The sequence below is a fragment of the Musca autumnalis genome, unplaced genomic scaffold (genome assembly GCF_047663935.1).
Source record: "Musca autumnalis isolate F117 unplaced genomic scaffold, ASM4766393v1 scaffold_3, whole genome shotgun sequence".
NCBI classification, from domain to species: Eukaryota; Metazoa; Arthropoda; class Insecta; order Diptera; family Muscidae; genus Musca; species Musca autumnalis.
The window spans coordinates 169,565,698-169,584,654 of record NW_027411866.1 but is presented as its reverse complement, the minus strand read 5'-3'; the positions used below and the strand labels follow the sequence as shown (position 1 = coordinate 169,584,654).

Here is an 18,957-nt window from a genome sequence, read left to right as displayed (position 1 = left end):
GAAGTCGAGTTATTTCACTAGCCCCAGTTAGCTGTGAGTCATACGACTAGACAACATTACTTTGAGCGTCATCTTTTAGAAACAGAAAATGAAAGATTTTGGTGTCTATACATTCATTAGTCTATGCCTGTGATCCAAGATCTAAGCTAACCGACATCAACATAGTTATTATGATCCTCTGCAGAGGATTAATTCTCATTTAAATGAATTCACCAATGTGACTGAATTCACCAATGAATTCTTGAGCTCGGGTCGTTATAAATCCGGTAAAGAGTTTTTTTGTTTCAAAACGTTTTACAAAGAACTAAGAGAACTGATGAGGTCAAGTGCCGTAGACCGATACTATACATAATTTTCTATGCAATCCCACTGCAGCGGGTACAGATTGACCCGAAACCTAAAGCGTTTCGGCCAACGACTCATATCCAGCATCAAACTTATGCTGCTACAACAACAATAATCTTTTCTGGCTTTCCCGAAAGAATGTCAATTTTAACTAAGTTCCACTTTAAAAAGTCGTAGCTTCTTAAATTTAAAAACAACAAAACTGAGTTTATGCTGCTTTTATTTTACAAATAAAAACATATTTTATTTTTCTTACAAACATACACATATTGTCATAATATCTTAAAATTACTATTATACACAATAAACAAAATAATAAATATCACTGGGAGTTTGACTTCTGGCAAATAATTAAACTAATGAAACCACGATACGACACAATTTCCAAACAAATAGTCGAACAAATAAATTACAAAAATTTAATTATAATTCAGCTCTTCTTCGCCATAATCCCATGGCATATATTCGTCATTCTCTCCGCCATAATCAGCCGCATCATCCATGCTGTCAACATCAAACATTTCTTCGTCATCTTCGTCCTCGGGACAAGCAGAGCAACGGCTTTCATTGATGCCATAGTTGTAACAATTGGCACCAACGCACTCACAGCAGCCGTCATGAAACCAACGATAGCTATTGGAACCCTGAGATACACAAACACATACAAATAAAAAAGTTGACATTAATTCAAATCCTTTTTGTTGCGTCAGGGACTTATGGCCACTGTTGTTTAATTTCTCTGGTAGAATACTTACCATACTTTCACAATAATCAGAACATTTTTTATTGTTCATGCAATTATTTAAGAATATCACGGTGCAATTAACTGTGGTGGGTATATTTTGTAAGGAGGCGTCCTCCTCCTGGTCAACATCTTCGGAGCCATATGGTGAACCAAAGCCAAATGTGCCTGTGGCCATGTTATAGTGACGCTGTAAACTATTGCGCATGGGAAAACGTATGGTTGTCCATTGATTATCATCTTCGACAGCGGTAAGGGCATCAAAATACTCCGGTACTCCTTCAAAATCTCCAATTTGTGACTTTGGCGCCAGTGCACTTAATGTGTCATTGTGTTTGGGACACATATCCAAACAACTACAGCATTCCGTATACAATTCCCCCAAACAATTAAGGCAGTCCTTGCAGCAAAAGCAATCGGAAAGTTTGCACTGACAACTTTGTGTCAAGAGGCACTTGGATACCACAGAACCACACACAAACTCATTGCAGCCATCAGCATTGACCAGAGTAATGATAGGACAAATCAATGCCACAACCACTGTACACCACACCATCGAAACGGAGTAGAACTTTTCAAAGAACATTTCCAATCTCTGTCCTTTCAATTTCAAATAACAATTAGCAGCTAAGATCCAAGAAATCGACACACAATCACAATGAAGTAGAAGAACTAGATGAGCAGCAAACGGTAAATAAAAAGAAAATTGATGTTGTTGTGTTGAAGATTGTCACAGTACTAAATTGAAAATTGTCCTCGGTCATTCTTAAATGAAAGGAAAAACCCTGCAATATCTTCGAACAACACAAAACGTAGAAAAAGAAGGTCAATATACAGATTATGTTCAATTTGTGTGTTTGGTGTTGTTGTTTGTGTAACCTTGTTTTCCAAATACCCTTTTTGTATTCCTGGAATGAATGCCCAAAGCAACAGGTAGCAAGGCGGACAGGCAATATAACGCCACCAGATTAGTTTACACACATCGAACACACACAGAGGAGTGTAATGTCACCTGGTAGTGATTAAGCCAAACCAATTTGTACTACAGTGATTAACAAAAGTATTCACACTGTGTGACCTACATAAGTATGTATTTTTTTGGAATTTATGATACTTGAGAAATAAAAGAGGTATTGCTGGGTAATAGTCTGCATTCACATTATGACCCTAATATAAGTTGAAAATAAAATTCGAATATGTGTATTTTTTATATAACCTCGCTTCTCTCTATCATATTGTGATGAGATTTAAGATTACGAAATAATCGGATATATAAGTTGATTAGAAAAAATATCACACACAAAATAATTAAAAAAAAAAATACAAAAATAATTTCAAAGTAAGGTTTTTTATCGAATCATCTTATAAGTAATATTTTTATCTATTCGCTAATAATCACTCATCAAAATATGATAAAGTAAAAAGTCATCACTCCAATATATAGATATGTATCAAGACCTTTACAAGAAAAAAATCACTATTTAGCAAATACTTTTGTACCTAACTCTACGATGTTTTAATGTTAAATTAAAATTTTCGTTGATTAATAGATTTTGTCAAATAAACATTTGTATATACCTTGTTAGGCAATTGGAGTATGCAGTATGAGGAGCGTTCATTTTATGCTGGCCTACCTGTGTGGCACTATGTGAAATTTATATTTACTAAGAATTTTACAAGATACGGCCAATAAGAATATTAGCAGGTACAGGTATAATTTTTTTAAATTGTAATATTATTGAGTTGTGTCATATTTTTATGATATGTTGTAAAGAAATTAAGCAGTACCAAAGACACCATGGACACGTGTGTTCAAATACTAAAAGAAATTTACTGTTCATACACAATATATATTTGCCTTCTCTACTTCTGATCACCATATTAGGATTAGATATATGGGGATTTCTGAGTTAAATCGGACACTTTTTCCTTTTGATTTCCTTTATTTTTTCTGTGGTAATGCTGATCATCAGCAAAATATTTCAGTACATTTTCAGATTTTTTTGACCAAAGGTTCCAGAGATATTGGGTCCAATTTGAATTTGCACAGTGGGCAAAACAAACATATATGTATTTAAAACTTGTTTCCTGGTGTGAGAATGAATGAACTTTTGCTTATTAATGCCTAAAATAACATTCATTCCATTTAATTATAAAACAAGTGAGCAAAGGCTATAGTCGGGACGGGGCCGACCATGTGTTACCCTACACCACTACCCCTGTGCATAAGCTTTTCACTGGTAAACATTTCTTTTAGGGAATATAATCCGACTACCACCAAACATAATATGCCTCTTTCTCTCTGGGACTCCCATAAGCAACCAAAATTTCGTGACCATCCAATCAAAATTAAGACCTGTAGCTTGATTGCAAAAAATGGAAGAATTGGATGCATTACCGACTATTGTGGTATCTCCCTTGTTTGACCACCTTCGCCATCCTGCTTTACACCAATGCAAAGGTAATATTTTCTTCTTCCATTGATAGGCTTTGCCGTTGGAATACCCTTACTAGAAACCGATATATTCACAAAGAATAATACTTTGAATTTGTCTTCAAATGAGTTTTTCCCTATTCCGGCCCCCTTAATATTATCCGACCATTACCAAAATCAATAGGCTTCTTCCTCTGTGGAGCCCCCATCTACCCCCAAAATGTCGTCACTATCCGATCAAAATTCCAACTTGTAGCGTGATTACAAAAAATGGAAAAATTGTATATATTACTGAATTTTGCAATATCTCGGTTTGTTCACTTACGCCAACATATTTTGCATCAATATAAACGAGATCTTTTCTTCTTCTATTGACGGGTATTCCTTTTGGAATACTCCAACCAAAAGCGGAGATATTCGCATAAGAAAAAAACGTTGACTTTTCTCCACATTAGCTTTTCGCTTATTCCGACTCTTGAATATTATCCGACCATCCCCAAACTAAATAGGCTTCTTCCTCTGTGGGACCCGCATCAACTCCCAACAAATTCGTGCCGATCCGATCAAAATTGCGACCTGTAGCGTGATTACAAAAAAATCGGAAAACGGGATGCATTACCGACTATTGCGATATCTCTGTTGTTTGACCACCTACGACAACCTACTTTGCATCGTTGTGAAGGTGATATTTTCTACTTTCCTTGCCAGGTTTTGCTTTTGATATACCTCTTAAAGAAACAGAGATATTGGCTTTGAAATAAAATGTTGACTTTTCTCCAACTAAGTGTTTGCCCATTCCGACCCCTAAATATTATCCGACCATCACCAAAATCAATAGACTTCTTCATCTGTGAGACCCCCATTAACCCTCAAATTTTCGTGACGTTCCGATCAAAATTGCGACCTGTAGCGTGATTTCCAAAAAAATAGAAAAATGGGATGTATTACCGACTATTGCGATATCTCCGTTATTTGGTTATATACGCCGACCTAGTTTGCTTCATTGTATAGATGGGATCTTCTACTTTCATAGTCATGCTTTGCTTTTGGAAAGTTTCCAACCAAAGCTGTGATATTCGTCAATATAATTAAAATCTCAAAAATGAAAATTGGGGTTTTATTTGCTACTATTGTGATATCTTCGTTGTTTGATCACCTACGAGCACCTACTTTACATCAATAGAAAGGTGATATTTTCTACTTTCATTGTCATTGGTTTTGCTTTTGGTATACCCCGTATAGAAGCTGAGATATTCGCTTTGGAAAAAACGTTGTCTTTTTATCCACCTAAGTTTTTTGGCCTTTCCGAACCCCAAATATTATCCGACCATCACCATCGTGACGATCCGATCAAAATTGCGACCTGTAGCGTGATTACAAGGTTTAGACGGACAGACGGACGGACACACATAGCCAGATCGACTCAGCTCGTCGAGCCATTCATTTTGGTATATATAAGTATGGGTCTACGACCATTATTTCGATGCGTTACAAACTTTTTGGACAAAACCAACCTATAATATCCTTCCCACATAGTGGTGTAGGGTATAAAAAGGTTCCGCACAAACCACTTTTTTAAAATATGCTATGACAAAGGTCACTCTTAAGTGGTTTCATTTAAACTTTTAGAGATTCTTAAATCGAGTTTCCCATTCCCCAATTTTTCAATACAAAGAACTAAGAGAACTGATGAGTCCAAGTGGCGTTGGACGAAACTAGTCTTCTCTGCCATCCCCTAAAGTAATCAATATTAACTACATCCCACATTAAACTTGTTGTTTTTAAATTTGAAAACAACAAATATGAAATTAAGCTTGACTTACATACAAATAGTAAGTAAAACGCACATCTCAACAAAACTGCCAAAGTGAATCTAAAAAATGTCTCTAATTTCGGTAATTACAGATAGCAACATCACTTTTGCTTACTAATTTTGCTTTAAATGTTTTGGATTTATTTAGGAAGCCAATAAAAAGATTTACAGAATAACACATGAAATGTGGTGTAAAGTATAGTATTTGTTTAGTTTTATAACCGTACTTATATGCCATTATATATTTAGTGGCAAAATGATTTTAAAATACTCATCTGAAGCGAAAAAAAATATAATTCGTACTGTATATTAACTAAGGTCTCAAAGAAAGGTTTTCGGTTAAACGAAATTTTCATTTTTTTTTTTCAAAACCGGTTAACCGATTTTTTATATGAAATGTACAAGATTGCTTATAATAGATAAATATTTATAAAAAATGTAAAGACATAAAATAAGTATAAAACATTCAACCTCGAAATAGGGACAGTAAAATTCAGAATAAAGAATAAATAAATGTGTAAAGAATTGTATTAGCCTCTACTACGTTAAAACTGTGTACTAAAATAATTAAGTTTAAATTTTTTATGCATGGATTCGTCCTAAGCAAATCCGAAATTTTCGAGGAATGCCTGAAAAAACATAAATTTTGTTATCGTTGCCCTTTATAATCTGTCATTGGACTAACGATCGTGCTATTTATGTAGATATTTCGAGTAATAAGGTCTCTTGAAAATTGAGAGCGTTGGACCAAATATTCGTTTTGAACTGTAATATTATTACGATTTTACGCAAAATATTTTTCGCATTTAAACTTATTTGACATTAATAACTTTGTCGTACCTTAAGTTAATTAAGACCTCTTTAATTTAAAGAATGCAATAGCAGTGAAATATTGAACATATTACTATACGAGTATTTTTAAAAACGTTTACCGACATAAACAACTGTTTTTTCGGTTAACCAAAAATTAAGTTTTTGATGAAAATCGATTTCGGGTTTTAACGCAAAACTGGTTTTCCGGTTTCGGACACCCTAATATTAACATTAGAGATCCCAGAAGCGAGAAATGGGACCAACCGTACTCTCTATTATAGAGTACAATACTCTATTTTAGTTGCCCGTCATCTATTTTTATTTGTTTTCTATGTCCTATATTTTTGCTTTATTTTACGAAATCCAATGAAATCAGAGAACCCTAGGCAGACATTAAACAAAATAGGTATTTCTGGTTACTATTCTAGCAAGAATTGTTCAGCAAGTGTTTTCTTAGAGAGTAATGTAGTTATACCCTCAGCATTTATGCTAACGAGTGTACAAGTTTTACAATCGTTAAAGTTGAGGTTCACCATTTAATAAGTCGCGAACTGTTAATATATGTTATAAAATATGGATACATATATATTAACCCAGATATGCCCACTGTCCTATATATCTTCTTCTTTATTTGCCTATTCGATTTTCGAATGTTGGCGACCTAAATGCAAATATAAGTATAATATTACAATAGTTTGAATTATTAAATATTGTTTATAATATCGGCAAAAGTCTCTCTGTTTCTAGCTTCGCTTAGCAGGTTTATGACGTCACGTATGCCGGTCCATTCTTGGATGTTGTTGATCCACAGAAGTTGTTTCCTCCCTCTTGTCGGCCCTCCTTCAAAGTTTACACGGATAATACTTTGAAGCAGTTTGTATTTTTGATTTCTCATAACGTGTCCCAAGTATGATGTTTTTCGTCTCTTTATGTTATTCAACAGCTCTTTTTCACTGTGTAATCTTCTGAGAACTTCATTATTTGATATGAAGTGTGTCCACGATATTTTTAGGATGCGTCGATATGTCCACATCTCAAAGGCTTCGAGTTTTTTCATACCTACGGATTTTAAGGTCCATGTTTCCACGCCATATAATAGGACAGACCATACATATGTGTTAATATATCTTATTTTAGTTTTTAAGTTCACATTATGGCTTGTAAAGACTTTTTTATATTTAAAGAATGTGTCTCTAGCCATTTCAATCCTGCAGGCTATTTCATTAGAAATGTCCCATTCGTTGTTGATTATAACTCCCAGATATTTAAAGCTTTGGACTCTTTCCACATTTATTTCATTAATTTTTAATGGGGCCGCATTAGTGTATGTATAGTGTTACTGATGACCATGTATTTCGTTTTGTTGATATTAATCTATATATATAAAATAGAAAAATGTTTGTATGTTTGTTTGTTTGTTTGAAATTTATAGACTAAAAAACCGCTGAACCGATCTTGCTGAAATTTTCAGGGTATATTACTACATCGCCTGAAAGTAACATAGGCTATAAAAAGTTTTGAAATTCCGCTCTGATCCGGAGATATAGCACCAGAATCGGAGGTACCTCCAATTTAAATTTAAACTTTGTATGCAAATATCTATAGAACGGTTACTGATACAGACTCCAAATTTGAAATGTGTGATGGATTTTAGCCTAAAAATAAATGTGCCAAAATATATCGAAATCGGTCCAGATTTGGATATAGCTCCTATATATATTTTCGTCCGATTTCAAGTATTTGATATACCAAACACGCTACGTATGTCCGATTGCAATGAAATATGGAATGTGGGACGAAATTTGGCCTATCACTAAATGTTCCGAAATATATCGATATAACTTCAGATTGGGATATAGCTCCCATATATATTTTCGTCCGATTTCAAGTATTTGATGTACCAAACACGCTATATATGTCCGATTTCCATGAAATTTGGAATGCGTGACGGAACGTGGCTTATAACAAAATGTACCAAACAATATCGAAATCGGTTCAGATTTGGATATAGATCCTATATATATTTTCGTCCGATTTCAAGTATTTGATATACCAAACACGCTACGTATGTCCGATTGCAATGAAATTTGGAATGTGGGACGAAATTTGGCCTATCACTAAATGTTCCGAAATATATCGAAATAACTTCAGATTGGGATATAGCTCCCATATATATTTTCGTCCGATTTCAAGTATTTGATGTACCAAACACGCTATATATGTCCGATTCTAATGAAATTTGGAATGTGTGACGGAATTTGGCCTATAAGTAAATGTACCAAACTATATCGAAATCGGTTCAGATTTGGATATAGCTCCCATATATATTTTCGTCCGATTTCAAGTATTTGATGTACCAAACACGCTATATATGTCCGATTCTAATGAAATTTGGAATGTGTGACGGAATTTGGCCTATAAGTAAATGTACCAAACTATATCGAAATCGGTTCAAATCTGGATATAGCTCCCATATATAGTTTTGACCGATTTGAGGTATTTGGTGCACCACACCCGTTATATGTGCCCGATTTCAATAAAATTTGGAATGTGTGACGGAATTTGGCCTATAAATAAATGTTCCAAAATATATCGAAATCGGTTAAGATTTGAATTTAGCTTCCATATATATTTTTGACCGATTTAAGGTATTTGATGCACAAACACGCTGTATGAGCCCGATTTCAGTGAAATTTGGAATGTGTGACGGAATCTATATATATATATATAAAATTGAAATTTGTTTGTACGTTTGTTGGTTTGTTTGTTTGTGCCTTATAGACTCGAAAACCGCTGAACAGATCTTACTGAAATGTTTAGCGTACATTGCTACATGGTCTGGAATGAAAATAGGCTATATCATATTTTGAAATTTCGCATTGATCTGGAGATATAAAATCAAAACCGGAGGTACCTCCAAAAAATTTAGATTTTGTATGCAAATATCTTTAGAAGTGTTACAGATACAATCTCCAAATTTTGTTTGTGTGACGGAATTTGATGCAAAATAAATTTACCAAATAATATTCAAATCGGTTCAGATTTGGATATAGCTCCCACATACATATATTTTCGGCCGATTTCCTTATTTATGCACCAAACACGCTATGTATATTCAAATTCAATGAAATTTGGAATGTGAGACGGGATTTGGTCTAAAAATAAATTTGACAAATTATATCGAGATCGGTTCATATAGGAATAAAGCTCCCATATGTATATATTTTCGGTCGATTTCATGTTTTTGTTACGTATGTTCAATTTTAATGAAAATTTGAAGACTTAGCAGTCAGTAGAAGTCATCATTATTTACAGCAGTACTTATAGTTTGGAAGGAATTGACCAAGGCTACAGCTATTAAGTATCATATCTTCGAGAGACTTCTTAAGATATATGTTTTATGATGATATATCTAAATCATTTGTAATACTTATAGGCAGAAATGCTTTCGGAGGAGTGTTACCTCCTGAATCATACAAAAATACCATAGTAGCTCCATAACAACCCTGAATAGGTATATAACGCCTTCATATCTTCTATATTTATTCGTTAAAATATTAAAAACGTTAATATAATTATGGCATTCCATTATATTTTATCGTAGTCGGGCAGCAAAGCGCACCGGGTTCAGCTAGTTTTATATAAATAGGACACACAAAATTCTTGCTAATTTGATATGTTATGTTTATCAAAGTACCGTTTATTTTGGTGATATACTCAGTACACATCTGTAGCTCTTGGGATATTATGTGATTCCATTATTTTGAGCTACTATTTTTGAGTTTTGAGGTCTAGTTCATCGAAGTTGCCACCTATCGCTTAGTTTTTACAATGATTTGCGTTATGACCGATTAATTATTGGGTAGTTTTATAACGAAAACATACACGATGTGGAGCCTACTACGAAAAAATGTTAACTAGATGCCGAAAAGGTGTCTTTGGACTATATGTCAAATGTTTTGCGTTCCATAACTCCCAGTTATATGATAAAACCCTGTGTCCAAAAGTGGCCTCAAAAACCACTTTTTTCAAAAAATATTAAAAAAAACATATAAACATACTGTTATTATTTCACATTTGCTTCTAAAATAATATAAAAATACTTTTAATATGATCACGATCAAGCAATGGGCATATCTGGGTTAATTGAAGTGTTTTAGCCAAGATCTCATAATATGGACCATAACAAATAATTTTCGTGGAAGCTGCGTTGGTGGTAATATAAAAAAATGGGAAAAATGTGTTGAAGTAAACAAGTTTTTTTGTGTTCTTTCTTGATTTCTGGCCAAACCACGCAAAATTCAAACCTGTGCTCAAAGAAAGAACTAAAGAATACCCCTTGGGAAACATGGTTCTAGTGCATGACTTTTCGATATATACACTACATCCCACTAAAATTGATGCTGACATTTTGCTGATGGTGCAACTGGATAATATTTTCAAACTAGTTACAGGATTGTAGAACTCGCGATTCTACGTCGTTCGATGTATATCTCATAAGTGTGCTCCATACAGCTTCCTGGTAATAGGAGTCCAAAGGCCAACATTTGGTGCGTAAATTTTCTGAAAAAAAACCTATTTTTTGGCTTTAAAATTTACAACTGTCGTACAGGTACCTCTGAACCCCGCGTGATTTTAGTTTTTTTACGTGCCGGATCTAATAAGACCTTTCGCGTTCGAATCCATCCACTAAAACGCCGGATATAGATACCTTGAAAGTAGGAAATTCTGCAAAAATATATTTTGAAAATTCCGCGAATTGAACCGCGATTTTCTTTGATTATTTTTACATAAATGTAATCCTTTATACGCGATTATAATATTTGCCAAAAAGAGGTGTCACAAATTACAAAGATTCGGGAGTGATATCCCGATTTATCCCAAAATAGGATGTGGTGGCACATCCGCAGTTCTTGACGACAGATTCATCATTTATATTGACGTATTTTTAATAGGCGGCCATTGAAATCGGATGCACCTTATAATCATAGGCACATCGCGCAATTTTTGCCCACTTGAATGTTTTTTGAATAGTAAGATGCAACTGATGGCACACTTTGGCCGCTGAATGAAACATGGGAAAATCCATGCATATTGATAGACATGGACTCCCTGTATCCGAAAAGCACATGCACCTCAATTGATTTAATTTAGCCATTCTAGGCATCAGTGAGATGAGATGGTGCAATAGTAATAAAACAACATCCTCAGAGGGTAATACTATTTTACATAGCGGCAAAGAGAATCGGTGTGAAAGCGGAGTAGGGTTCTTAATAGCAAAAAATGCTGCAAAATCACTTAAATCGTGGACTCCTGTCTCTGATCGCATTATCACCGCTCGTTTTCATACAACAATAAAGAAGTGCGTCACAATAATACAATGCTACTCACCAACCGAAGACGCTGACGATGCAGTTAAAGACGAATTTTATAATCAACTTACGGCAACACTACATAGCGTTCCGAAGAGGGATATACCTATCCTTATGGGTGACCTAAATGCAAAAATTGGTAGCAGAAATGATGGTTTGAACCATATTATGGGAAAACATTATCAAAAAACAACAACGGTGAACGTTTTATTGAAGTCTGTCAAACTTTTGACTTGGTCATCGGTGGCTCATTGTTTCCACATAAAAACATACACAAATATACATGGACATCGCCAAACGGTATAACCAGGAACCAAATAGACCATATATGCATTGGCCGAAAATGGAGAGGTTCATTGCAGGGCGTTCGCTCAAAACGGGGAGCTGATATCGACAGCGATCATGAGTTAGTTGTCGCATCAATAAAAATCAAATTAAAAAATATAAAACATAAAAATATGGCAAAAACGTGTAAACGTCTCATTACATCTAAGTTAAAGTGCAATGAAGTAAAGGAAGAAATTGGGAACACTCTAAGAAATTGCCTACCAGTACCCGACGACACGTGGGAACATAGGTGCAATAAGCTACGCGAGATAGGAAACACTAAAATTGGATGCAGGCAATATGAAAGGAGGAAACAATGGATATCAGAGACAACATGGGAACTAATACTACAAAGAAACCGCCTAAAAAGACTGCAGAATTATAATGCGGACTTCAGACCCCAATATAAAGAGACTGCGAAAGCCGTAAAGAGTTCAGCAAGAGCCGATAAAAGAAGATATCTACGAAACTTGGCAAACGAAGCGGAGGCTGCAGCAGGATCGAATAATATGAGAGAGCTTCACAAAATAATTGGACAAATAGCAAACCAAAATATGTACAAAAACCAGATTATAAAAGACGAACAGGGACGACTGCTAACAACAACAGAAGAGCAAACCCGCAGATGGAGACAATACTTCGAATCGATAAGCAACGTAAGCTATGCTGAAGACGAGAACACAAATTTGAACAGCCGCGAAAATGAATCAGTAAACCGTAACATAAACGTTGAAGAACCGAACACAACTGAAATAAAAAAGGCAATCGATAAACTGAAAACAAACAAAGCTCCAGGAGAAGACGGCATTCCACCTGAACTCCTACAAACAAACTCTCAAGCATCGGCAGAAATACTAGCGCCGCACATACAGAAAGCTTGGTTATTAGAACAGCTACCAGAAGCGTGGACAAAAGGAACCATAGTGAAACTGCCAAAGAAAAATGACCTCAAGGATTGCAATAATTGGAGGGGTATTACGCTGCTGAATACAATATATAAAATACTAGCAATTATAATAAATAACAGGATGGAGTGTGTCGAGCAATCACTACAAGAAGAGCAAGCTGGTTTCATGCCACATAGAAGCTGTTTAGACCAAACAAACACTCTTCGTATTGTCATTGAACAGTCCATTGAATGGCGATCACCACTATACATCGTCTTTATCGACTTCAAAAAAGCTTTTGATTCAATAAAAAGAAACGCTATATGGGAAGCTTTGAAAAATAAAGGAACCCCGATGAAGCTAATCCGCATAATCAAAGCAATGTACGACAACGCAGCCCTTCACGTGCGTCACAACGGGACCATTAGTGACCCCTTTTATACCAATGCTGGGGTTAAGCAGGGTTGCCCACTATCGCCACTACTATTCGCCGTAGTTCTAGACGAAATTATGTTGAAGCTGTCCCACAAGAAAAGAGGAATTGTATGGGATATGCACAAACATCTAGAATATCTAGCGTATGCGGACGATATTTGCTTACTGTCCCACAAATTCTCTGATATGCAACAAAAATTGAATGACCTAGTTATATTGGCAAGACAAGCAGGCCTGGATGTTAATATTGGCAAAACTTTTGCAATGCGAATAAACAACTCGGTCGATTGCAGCTTTACGATTTCAAATCACCATATCGAGTTTGTCAAAAGCTTTTGTTATTTGGGCAGCATGATGTCGACTGACAACGGCGTAGACGACGACATTGACAACCGGCTGAAAAAAGCCAGATCAGCATTTGGCCGCTTAAATAAAATCTGGAGAGCAGCACAAATATCCCAGAACACCAAATTAAAAATTTTCAACTCATGTGTAAAGTCAACACTTCTTTATGGTAGTGAAACATGGCTCATATCAAAAAATGTAGCCCAAAAACTTCAAACATTCATCAACAAATGTCTCCGAATAATCTGTGGCATATTTTGGCCAAACACTATCTCAAACATAGATCTACATATCAAGACGAGAGAAGAATTTATTATAAAGCAAATCGCTAGATGGAAGTGGAGATGGGCACACTTTAAGAAAACCGGTGATCAGCATTCCTCGTGCGGCTCTAGAATGGAACCCTCAAGGATCTCGACGTCCAGGACGTCCAAAAAACACATGGCGCAGAACAATCCAAAATGAACTACTACGAATAAATAAATCAATCAATGATATAACAAGTAAAAAAGTATCAGTCGGCTTTGCCGACAGAAATATACCCTCAGCCTGTGTATATTGAAACAATTTTTTCCCAAAATACGTATGTATTTAGGTGGTTTTAAAACTTTTGAACCGACAAAAATGTTGATTAGGATTAAAGATCAAAAGTTTTGCGGAGGATATACTAAAAGGAATGGATCGACATTGGCCGTTATGGAAGTGGATCTCCAGCCACAACATATGGTGCCATATGGATTTTTACACTCTTCGGGCTGTTTGCTCAAGAAGTATGGACTTGCCCCTAAAAAAACTTTTACCATCGTAATTGAGGCAGCGAATGCAAGTTGCTTCAACAAAAATCAAAGTGATTCGAGAGCAGGTCTGAAAGTGAACTTATCCGAAATTTTGTGTGGGAAGTACCGGATGGAGTTGACAAATAAAGTCCATAATTGAACCTGATCTATATCTGGTAGATATATTAGGATGTGTAAAGTGTAGACCAATTCGGCCACTCCCTTCAAGAGTTACCGTACGAACAATTTTCCGAACATTTTTGAACTTTTGTGGGGGAGGTACCTGAAGGAGTGGACCGATATGGCTTATCTTCAAACTTAAACTATGTTTGGACAAAATATTACTAAGACCATATTTTGAACCGAATCGGCAGTTCCGTTCGAGAGTCATCTTGCGCTTTAACCACCTCACACGGTGTCATAAGGTTTTTTTGCAACTTTCAGGCTATTCTCTCGGGAAGTATGGTTTTGCCCCTGCTGAAACTTGTACCGTCGTATGGAGGGCAGTGAATACAAGCTGCTAAAACAAAAATCAAAGCGATTCGAGAGCTGGCCCTAAACTGAACTTTTCCGAAATTTTGTGTGGGAGGTACCCCAAGGAGTGGACCGATTGAGTCCATATTGAAACCTTATCTAAGTCTGGTACACGCTCCACGATGGGCAAAGTATGGACCAAATCGGTTACTCCCTTCAAGAGTTATCGTGCGCACAAATTTTCCGAACATTTTCGAACTTTTGTGGGGGATGTACCGGAAGGAGTGGACCGATATAGCCCATCTTCGAACTTAAACTAAGTTTGGGTAAAATATTACGAAAGCCAAAATTTGAACCGAATCGGTTCATCCGTTCGAGAGTTATCGTGCGCTCCAGCCAGCCAGACAGACAGACAGACAGACGGACGGACATTGCTCAATCGACTCCAAATTGTCTGAAACACATTTCGTCCAAACATACTTGGGGTCTAAAACCATTATTTCGATGAGGCACATTTTGCCCGTATGAAAGTGTATATACCCTTCATAGCCTAAAGGCTCAGGGTATAAAAACCATATGTATCGATAAAATAAGATATAAAATAAGATATAATTTTCTATGCTCCCAAGTGGAACAATAAAGGAATAAAAAAAAACCTCAATTGATTTAAACGGATTCGCGAATTACACGCTTTTTAGCTTTTGTGTTTTTTCTTTGATTGTGATTTCAATATTACTCTGTACTTCTTAACTCTATTGCTTATCATTCTAAGCAAATATACTTTCACGATGACAAACTATTTTCCTCGAAGAAGTTTTAGCAAAATACTTAAGGTTTTGTATGGAAATTTAGCGAAATAGTAGAATAACTCCTAAAAATGTTTCTTAAGTTTTTCGTATTAAACCAAAAAATATATTTTTGAAATAATATTTCCACAATAAGTTTTTGTCTTTTGTTGTTGCTGTAATATGCATCTTATGAACCCAATCTTTATAATTTTGGTCTCACATATTTCTATGCGTTGTCTAGATGCTGTAGAAATTTTAAATTTATTTTTTTGAGATTTATATGAACTCTGAGTTAGAATAAATTAAATTTACTCTAAGATTTTTTCATTATTTGTTGATTTTCCGCGAAAATAAAAACAAATTTAGAAATATTTTAACATCAGCGGATAGATATAACATTCTGTAAACGATTTATACATATATTTTCTTATTAAAACCCAAAGGGAATTTTTAAATATTTTTTCTTTATAGGGAAATAAAACCCCCTATAACTTTTGGGTGCAGCATCCAATTTTGTGAACGCGAACATATTTGAAACCACAATTTTTTTCTTAACATAAGTCCCAAAAATCGTGGAAGTGCTCGCAAAAAAATTTTAATTTTTTGTCAATGGTATTGAAAAGGAAATTTGAAATTTAACATATGCACTTTCATACGGGCAAAATCCGTTTCAGACTATTTAAGGTCGATTAAACAATGCCCGTCCGTCTGTCTGGCTGGCTGGATGGAGCGCACGATAACTCTCGAACGGATAAATCGATTTGGTCCAAAATTTGGCCTTAGTAATATTTTGTCCAAACTTAGTTTAAGTTCGAAGATGAGCCATATCGGTCCTCTCCTTCAGGTACCACCCCCACAAAAGTTCAAAAATGTTCGGAAAAATTGTGTGGACGATAACTCTTGAAGAGAGACAAGACATATATTAGATTGTAATGTGAACTCAACTGGTACCTCCCACATAAAACCAGAAATGTTAAAAAAGTATAATAATAATATAATAATAATTGTTCCACAAACATCCCAGATGGGACAAGGGAGACTTCTCTCATATCAATGAGTGAACGCCGATTCATATTGATATGGGACCTACTTTTTATTGCCGAGTCCGAACGGCGTGTCTTACGACACCACTTGTAGAGAAGTTTTTCATGGCTTAAATACTCAGGAAATGTCGCCAGCATTACTGAGGGGGAATTTTGCCACCGTTGAAAATTTGATGTTGCTTGGCCTAGGATTCGAACCGCAGACCTTCTGAGTGCAAGGCGGACGTGGTAACCATTGCACCACGGTGGCACGGTGGTGAAAAAAGTACAGGGATGTATAAAATGAAGTCCGATGTATTGTAATTTTAGTTTACTGTAAAAGGGGGTGGGAGGGGTTTGCAAAATTCAATACAGACAATTAGATTGTTGTCACAGCATAGGCTAATGAACATGCAGACGACGGATAACTCAATTTTTCTGCGGTCAAGTCACTCAAACCCGAAAACTCAAGAAAGTTCGAAGGCGATTTTTGCTCTTGAATCAAATTTAAATGAAAGGTGCTTACACCTGGGAAGTTTTTGCGGATTCTGAAACTACAATGTTCATAGATGAGAAAATTCAAAAAAAACAAAAAAAAAAATCGCCGGAGCGCTTTTTAAATAAATCGCGATTCAAGTTGACTTTTTTACGGCTTGTTTAGGTTTTTGCGATTTTGCTTGCAAAACCGCAAGTTCTATCAAAATGGGAATAAAGAAAATGTTGTAGCTATCGAAATTCTCTACAAGATTGTCCTTAATGATATTTTCGTAGGTTTTACAACTTTTGAGATATAGAAGTTGAAATTGGGACAATTCAAATTCAATTCAATTCTGTATCGTCTCCTTATAAAACAATGTCATGACTGCAATTTCCCAACTTGAACTTGTATATCTAAAAAATGGTACAACCTAGGAAAAATTACATAAGCCAGTCTTGTAGAGAATTTTCACAGCAATAGGATTATCTCAGGTTCCATGCCGATAAGAAACCCTAGAAACCCTAATAAAAAACCTAAAAATGTAAACTGAGCTTCTTTATCTCAAAAATGATACAGCCTGAGAACAAATCATAAACGTCAATCCTGTAGAGAATTTTCACAGCTACAACAATTTCTTTAGCTTCATTTCGATTGACTTGCGGTTTCCAAGCAAAATCGTGAAAACTTAAAAAAACACTTAAAAATGTGAATTTTGACAGCGATTTATTTAAAAATCCCTACAGCGATGTTTTCTTGTTTTTGAATTTTTCTCATCTAGGAACATTGGTGTTTAAGAATTCACAAAAACTTTCCTTGTGTAAGCGGGTTTCATTAACAGTTAGTTAAGACGCACCCTTCATGACATTGTTTTATAAGGGGGCGATACAGTCAGTGCATTGTCTCAATTTGAACTTCAATACCTCAAAAATGTTAAAACCTACGGAAATACCGTAAAGGTCAATCTTGTAGAGAACTTTAATAGCTACAAAATTTTCTTCTGTCTCATTTTGATAGGACTTGCGGTTTCTAAGCAAAATCGTGAAAACCTAAACAACCCCTAAAAATGCCAACTTGAATCGCGATTTATTTAAAAAGCGCTCCGGCGACTTTTTTTGTTTTTTGATTTTCTCATTCATTTAACACCGCGAAATATTCCTCGGAGATCCCCAATGTGGCATACCAATCTTCATATCTCGACGAGATAAAGCGATTTTGAGATGTGTGTCCGTCCGTCCGTCTGTCCATTATAAATTGTAAACACGCTCCAGGCCGCAATTATGGACCGATCGTCACGAAATTTTGTATGGAGGTCGGGTTCAGATCAGAATAGATCCCTATTCTTATTGGTGATAATCGTGAAATATTTAGCGGGTGAAATGGACCAAATACCTAATATTTATCCAATTTTCTAGCGGCTCTGTAGGTCTCAATAACACTATGCAACACTGAAAATGCAAACAACTTTTAGTATGAATTTTTTGAAAGTACATATTTAAAGTACAAAAACCCTAGTAGGGTTTTCTCCTGTCAGATCCAGTTCAGATTTTATGGCCTCATCTAAACCGGGCTAAATCTACACTTTTTTGCATTTATCAGGCCTTTATCTCAAAAACGAATAGAAATTTGGCCTTGCTGTCTTTAGCAATATTGTAGCCGTTAACTAGTAGTATTTATCTTTTGAAAAAACACATAAGAAAAACTCCATCTAGGGCATCAAAATCTATAAAATATAGAAAATTGTACATAATTGCTGAAATTCTGGTCAGTATCTGCTAAACTATTGGGAGTTGAACCAAGTAACCTTTTGCAAAAATCTTCCAAATAAAGTTCTCAACAATTCTTTAGAACATTCTGAAACTCTAAAATGCTTACTTCATGTTGTTTCAGCGGTATTTTGCATCATATC

The 18,957-nt window shown here is 35.4% G+C and overlaps 2 protein-coding genes across 5 annotated transcripts in view; both read right to left on the bottom strand.

Moving 5' to 3' along the window:
* Nucleotides 1-18,957, bottom strand: part of LOC141398095 (uncharacterized) — a 373,354-nt gene that overhangs the window by 320,848 nt on the left and 33,549 nt on the right. The gene's annotated exons all lie outside the window — the stretch shown is intronic.
* On the bottom strand, nucleotides 765-1,689 carry tsg (twisted gastrulation). Its single transcript, XM_073975648.1, has 2 exons — nucleotides 1,101-1,689; nucleotides 765-989 (listed from the first exon to the last, which is right to left on the bottom strand). Exons 1-2 carry the CDS (start codon nucleotides 1,671-1,673, stop codon nucleotides 765-767), a joined length of 798 nt encoding a protein of 265 aa, XP_073831749.1. The 5' UTR covers nucleotides 1,674-1,689.

Bases quoted from the DNA above. Each gene is read 5' to 3' on its own strand.
- tsg (XM_073975648.1), bottom strand. From the start codon at position 1,673: ATGTTCTTTGAAAAGTTCTACTCCGTTTCGATGGTGTGGTGTACAGTG. The intron at 990-1,100 runs GTAAGTATTCTA...TGTGTATCTCAG, and splicing joins CTGATTATTGTGAAAGTATG to GGTTCCAATAGCTATCGTTG.